Here is an 883-nt window from a genome sequence, read left to right on the forward strand (position 1 = left end):
TGGGGCATGGGGTCCAGATGTAGGCATTTGGCAGGTGTCTAAAAATGAGGCTGGCAATAAGCAGGGCATGCTGGGAACTCTGGCAGAGGATGGAGGACCCCTGTGGGCAAGCAGACAACCTTCCTGTTGGGGGAGGTCCCATAACATTACTAAGCCCAGCCGCTGGGCCGGGGTTCATTCTGGAGAGGTTGGCCCGAGCAAGGCAGGCCCCAAATTTGGAGGCACAGGGTACTCAGCGGGTTCCCCGATGGGGCCCAGGAATTCAATGAAGTGGTTAGCTTTATCCCATGCAAGGCAGCAGACAGCCTGACCCAGTAAGCCCCCTGGACTATAAACTGGGGCCAGATGGGGGCCCTGGGGTCTGGGGGGAGCTGGGTCCTTAGCCAGGGGAGGGGCAGGGCCCCGTTGGCCGCCTGCAGGACGAAGTGGGGCTGAGAGGAGGCCCGTAGGAACAAGATACACACAAATAACCATGACACAAGGGCCTACGGGTGTGGGGTGACTCCATAGCTGTTCCAGGTCAGAGAAGATGCCACGGGGGGTGGTGGTTTAAGGGGGCTTTGGGAGGGGCAGGACTTGAAGAGCAGGGCAGATGGTGGACCGTGTGTGGACAGAGTCAGGCTTGTTCTGCAGATGGTGAGACGGTGGTTGTGTGTGGGGGGAGAGAGCAGTGTCTTGGCCTCAGCCAGATTCCTAGTCCTCCTGTCCCGTCCTGTGGCTGTGTGGGGGAGGGCAAGGTGGTCCTGACACCCCGCCTTCTCTGGCCCCAGCCTGCGACCCCTTGACCTGGAGTTCATGAAACACCTCAGCAAAGTGGTGAACATCATCCCCGTCATAGCCAAGGCTGACACCATGACGCTGGAGGAGAAGTCCGAATTCAAGC

General features: G+C 59.6%; 1 protein-coding gene across 8 annotated transcripts in view; it reads left to right on the forward strand.

Annotated features, from left to right (window-relative positions):
* Positions 1-883, forward strand: part of SEPT3 (septin 3) — a 20,155-nt gene that overhangs the window by 10,172 nt on the left and 9,100 nt on the right. For all 8 annotated transcript variants that reach the window (XR_001360990.1, XR_313260.2, XM_005860633.2 and 5 more), the window contains exon 6: positions 771-883. Coding sequence is in view for 6 of the 8 variants with exons in the window: in XM_005860633.2 (XP_005860695.1) it covers positions 771-883 (113 nt within the window). In the remaining 2 variants the exon portion in view is untranslated. The remainder of the gene's footprint in view (positions 1-770) is intronic.

This window comes from Myotis brandtii, unplaced genomic scaffold, assembly GCF_000412655.1.
Source record: "Myotis brandtii unplaced genomic scaffold, ASM41265v1 scaffold138, whole genome shotgun sequence".
NCBI classification, from domain to species: Eukaryota; Metazoa; Chordata; class Mammalia; order Chiroptera; family Vespertilionidae; genus Myotis; species Myotis brandtii.